The following is a 5,087-nucleotide window of genomic DNA, read 5'->3' on the forward strand; positions in this document are numbered from 1 at the left end:
GAAAAAAAAAAAGAGGGGGAAAAAAAAAAAAAAAAAAAAAACGGAAAATAAAGGAGCTTTTGTCTATCCAGTAGATAGACCTGATCAGACGTTGGACATGCAAAGCATCCCTTCGTCAAGCTTTCTTTCGTCATCATTCCGTGTCGGCAGGCTTGTGGCGCGGCTTCAACTGTGGCGAAGAGCATCATTTCATTTGCAAACGCGGCACGACGGCGCCCGTCAACACCACCGCCGCCCCCACGGTTGCACCCAAAGGTGGCTGTCCACCCAAGTGGACCAAATTTGACTCCAGGGTAAGGATATTGCCATGCTTCATTTACGATTCAACTTCTGGGGGGAGTCAAGACCAAAAAAAAAAAAAAAAAGATGACAATCGATGTTCATTACACCGCAAATAGAAATATATCTCGTTGCATACTCTTTATTGATTTTGCTTTTTTGCCTATTTATTTATTTTCACAGGTAAACTTCCTACATTGGCAGGAGGGCGAGCCAAATAATTTCCAAAATTCGGAATCTTGTGCCGAGTTCCGCATGTATCGAGCCGACGACGCGGGCTCGTGGAATGACGTCCACTGCGAGAGCTACAACGACTGGCTTTGTGAGATCCGCGCGGGTAACCAATGCGCTCGAATGATTGCTTGGCTTTCAACCGACCGGGTATAGCGGCGACAAACCAGTCATTTCTCACGTGTCTTTGAATTCCAGGAGTGACTCCAAAGCCACCCCCGAACGACACCGCTGTTGGTAACGAGACACTCTGCAGACACCAAAACACATGACGTCGCGCGCGGTGAGGCCGTGTCATCAGTGTTTCCGACCGCTGTCCCTCAGCAGAGTTTAACACGACCTCGGACGGTTGGCTCGAGTGGCGAGGGAGTCAGTACCTCATCCACAGAGTGTCAATGGCCATGGAAGACGCTCGCCATTACTGCAAGCAGCACCACGGCGACTTGGTGACAATCAACAGCGAAGCGGAAAACATTTTCCTCTGGAAACAGGTGAGGACGCTGACAGTGGACTGGTGAATGCTCAACCCCAAGCTATAAAAGATACATTATTATTAGTATTATTTTTTGGTCAATGCAGATTTCCAGAACCTACGGGACCTACTACATTGGCTTATCCGTGGACCTCGATGGCTCATTTTGGTAAGGAGGAAAAAGGAACGCCACTATTAGAATGTCAGACACTTGCTCACATACCAAGCATCCAATTTTGCTGGAAAGCCCCTTGAAATGGAGTACACCTCCGAATATTGTGGCCATCCAACGGAAAATAAAAGTTGCAAACAATCGCCGTGCTGTGAAATCCCTGCAATACCACCTCCTGCTTGTTCAGGACATTTTCTACAAGCTGGGGTGGAACGGTTATTGAGCAACTGAGGAAGAAAGGCAGTGTCATGTAATCCTCCATTTTTTTTTGGTGTGTGTGTGTATGTGTGTCACTGAAGGTGGATGGATGGTACTTCGGCGGGGTTCCAAAGATGGGACGAGAACCAACCTAATCAGAATAGCTACGATGAGAACTGCGTCGCTATGTCCTACTTTATGGGTGAGTACACATTGGCAGTTTACTAGATGGACAAAAGTATTCCGTTCAACGAGAATAAGAATGCCCCCTGCTTGGCTGACTTTGGAGGCGGGACAGACAACGAAAGGGACAGCAAAAAACAGTTACACAACAGCAATATCAGCTTCTAAGATGTACTTTGAAAGGGGACAGACGGAAAGAATACAGAGGGGGCAAAAAAAAAAAAAAAAAAAAAACAGTCCAGTAGATAGACCTGATCAGACGTTGGACATGCAAAGCATCCCTTCGTCAAGCTTTCTTTCGTCATCATTCCGTGTCGGCAGGCTTGTGGCGCGGCTTCAACTGTGGCGAAGAGCATCATTTCATTTGCAAACGCGGCACGACGGCGCCCGTCAACACCACCGCCGCCCCCACGGTTGCACCCAAAGGTGGCTGTCCACCCAAGTGGACCAAATTTGACTCCAGGGTAAGGATATTGCCATGCTTCATTTACGATTCAACTTCTGGGGGGAGTCAAGACCAAAAAAAAAAAAAAAAGTTTCATTAAAAAAAAAAAAAAAAAAGAATAACGGTTTTACGGACACTTTGTGTTTGTTTTGACCTCATCTAAAATGGAGCTGGCTCATCTATCTCTCCATTTTATTTGGAGTCTCACTTGGGAATGTTGCTTTAGGATGATTGTTTTGGTAGAAACGGTTTGGATGTCAGTCAAGGTCTGTCTAAAAGTACTTGATTTCACGTCGCCAGTGCTACACCATCAACAGTAATCGCAAGACCACCTGGGAAGAAGCAAGGAAACATTGCTACTCCATGGGCGGGAATTTAGCCTCCATACCCACGAGGCGGGTGCAAGGTGCGACGGCGTTGACGTTTCCGACAGTACATTGCAAAGGAAGCGTCACAGTTCACTCTTGGTCAAAACAAACAACAACAAAAAAACCCAAACTGTCTTTCTTTGAAAACCTGCAGCGTATTTGGTCACCAAAATGGCCGAAGCGGCAGCAGACCTGTGGATCGGCCTGAACAGTTTAAAGCAAGATGCCTTTTTTTGGAGCGACGGAAAGCCAAGGCGATACACCAACTGGGGCTACTCAGTAAGTGCAAATATTTCATTTACAGCGTGTAGAAATTGACTGTCATCGGTTTTCCCGTTTTTTTTTTTTTTTGTATCTAACTATATCAATTGTCTTTAGATACATCGACGTCGTCCGGGGACTTTTTACCAAAGATGGAATGAGGTAAACGTTCAAGAATTTGACATTTAGAATGTAGACATTATAATTTGGGGAGGATGAGTCTTCCGGACTTCACAGCGACCTGATCAGCTGTGATCGGCCGTACCGCCTTCATTTTCCGGTCGATCAATGACGTCAGTGATCGGCTCTGCCTAATTAGCAGCCGTCTTTCCCACGCCGCGTCTATATTAACTCGTGGCAGGTCGCCACAAATGCATTTTGCCGGCCGCTTAAAGATTTGGTCCTGCACAGCTATAAAAGATACATTATTATTAGTATTATTTTTTGGTCAATGCAGATTTCCAGAACCTACGGGACCTACTACATTGGCTTATCCGTGGACCTCGATGGCTCATTTTGGTAAGGAGGAAAAAGGAACGCCACTATTAGAATGTCAGACACTTGCTCACATACCAAGCATCCAATTTTGCTGGAAAGCCCCTTGAAATGGAGTACACCTCCGAATATTGTGGCCATCCAACGGAAAATAAAAGTTGCAAACAATCGCCGTGCTGTGAAATCCCTGCAATACCACCTCCTGCTTGTTCAGGACATTTTCTACAAGCTGGGGTGGAACGGTTATTGAGCAACTGAGGAAGAAAGGCAGTGTCATGTAATCCTCCATTTTTTTTTGGTGTGTGTGTGTATGTGTGTCACTGAAGGTGGATGGATGGTACTTCGGCGGGGTTCCAAAGATGGGACGAGAACCAACCTAATCAGAATAGCTACGATGAGAACTGCGTCGCTATGTCCTACTTTATGGGTGAGTACACATTGGCAGTTTACTAGATGGACAAAAGTATTCCGTTCAACGAGAATAAGAATGCCCCCTGCTTGGCTGACTTTGGAGGCGGGACAGACAACGAAAGGGACAGCAAAAAACAGTTACACAACAGCAATATCAGCTTCTAAGATGTACTTTGAAAGGGGACAGACGGAAAGAATACAGAGGGGGCAAAAAAAAAAAAAAAAAAAAAAAAGCTGTTTGGTGGCAGGTGACTGAACTCCCATCACAACAAACAGCAGTTGGGCAGAGAAAGTCATGGCACTAATCCAGTAGTACTGCTGCGCGGTACCGAGAAGGTGGCGCTGAGCCCCCAGCACCGTCCTATCTGGACGCCTGTGTGATACTGCCCCCAGGTGGCCAAATGTGCAATGACTGAATGAATGACTGCATGAATGTAAATGTGTCCAGGGTGGACAACGCCTTTTTAATCAGCTTGGTGGGGGCAAGGCCTGAGAAATACTTCTGGCTGGGCCTCTCAAACCAGAAGAACAATGATGAATTTGTGTGGACCAACGACAACGCGGTCAGTTTTACGCACTGGAATAATGAGATGCCAGGTACGGTATGTGCTTTGTTGCAAATGATGGCAGAAATAGCGAGCGAGGCCGTGATTCCGACCATTCGGAAATCAGACGGAAAAGTTTTCAAGTTCATCCAAACTGACCTCGTTGGTATTTGGGGGAAGACGGGTTTGCATCTGGTTGCTGGAGCTGCGATGTTAGGATGCTTCTTTTTGAAACTAACTTGACCAAAAAACAAACAGAAATTGTAGCATATTGGAGAGATGTGAACACAACTCGCTCCAATTAAAGCACAACACGCTCTTTTTGAGCTGCGCTAAGCTAATGTATGTGATTTTAATTACATTTGAGGGGACTCTCTTTCTCCTGCTAACATGGCCGCCACGTACTGCGCATCAATTCATTTCTTTTGATGGAAAGTCACCGCTGCCATCATGGCCGCCGCGTAAGCACGGCAGTGACCCAGATGTAAGATGCGTAGTGCTCCGTGTCTGTGACGGGCGGCACAGCCTTTGTGGAAGCATCAGACTTTGACAGCGGCTCGGACATTTTGAATGAATCAGAGGTCCCTTGGCCTCAGCTCCATTCGATCCAGGTTCCACTGCATAAGTCCTATTTCAATTTTTTTTTTTTTTGCCGCCGCGTAAGCACGGCAGTGACCCAGATGTAAGATGCGTAGTGCTCCGTGTCTGTGACGGGCGGCACAGCCTTTGTGGAAGCATCAGACTTTGACAGCGGCTCGGACATTTTGAATGAATCAGAGGTCCCTTGGCCTCAGCTCCATTCGATCCAGGTTCCACTGCATAAGTCCTATTTCAATTTTTTTTTTTTTTGGAGAATAAATATATTTTGTTCTCCTGTCACGAAAGGTAGTAGACAAGGCTGCGTGGCCATGACAACTGGTATTTTTGCCGGCCTGTGGGATCTGCTGCCCTGCGACAATAAGGAGAAATACATCTGCAAGCATCTTGCCGAAGGGGCGGTTTTGTCGGCACCCCCCACGACCATCAC

General features: G+C 46.6%; 2 protein-coding genes and 1 long non-coding RNA gene across 3 annotated transcripts in view; 2 read left to right on the forward strand and 1 right to left on the reverse strand.

The window, feature by feature from the left end:
* LOC109531808 (MAM and LDL-receptor class A domain-containing protein 2) overlaps window positions 1-5,087 on the reverse strand; it is a 45,511-nt gene that overhangs the window by 32,775 nt on the left and 7,649 nt on the right. The window lies entirely within an intron of this gene.
* LOC109531814 (macrophage mannose receptor 1-like) overlaps window positions 1-5,087 on the forward strand; it is a 23,131-nt gene that overhangs the window by 11,598 nt on the left and 6,446 nt on the right. The window contains exons 19-23 of the mRNA XM_019896307.1: window positions 1,454-1,554; window positions 1,857-1,999; window positions 2,281-2,386; window positions 2,503-2,627; window positions 2,727-2,771. Of these exons, the coding sequence (XP_019751866.1) occupies window positions 1,454-1,554; window positions 1,857-1,999; window positions 2,281-2,386; window positions 2,503-2,627; window positions 2,727-2,771 (520 nt within the window). The remainder of the gene's footprint in view (window positions 1-1,453; window positions 1,555-1,856; window positions 2,000-2,280; window positions 2,387-2,502; window positions 2,628-2,726; window positions 2,772-5,087) is intronic.
* LOC109531815 (uncharacterized) lies at window positions 3,051-3,627 on the forward strand. Its single transcript, XR_002171252.1, has 2 exons — window positions 3,051-3,128; window positions 3,431-3,627. It is a non-coding gene; the product is annotated as an uncharacterized LOC109531815 (long non-coding RNA).

The sequence above is a fragment of the Hippocampus comes genome, unplaced genomic scaffold (assembly GCF_001891065.2).
Source record: "Hippocampus comes isolate QL1 unplaced genomic scaffold, H_comes_QL1_v1.1 scaffold97, whole genome shotgun sequence".
Classification (NCBI taxonomy): domain Eukaryota; kingdom Metazoa; phylum Chordata; class Actinopteri; order Syngnathiformes; family Syngnathidae; genus Hippocampus; species Hippocampus comes.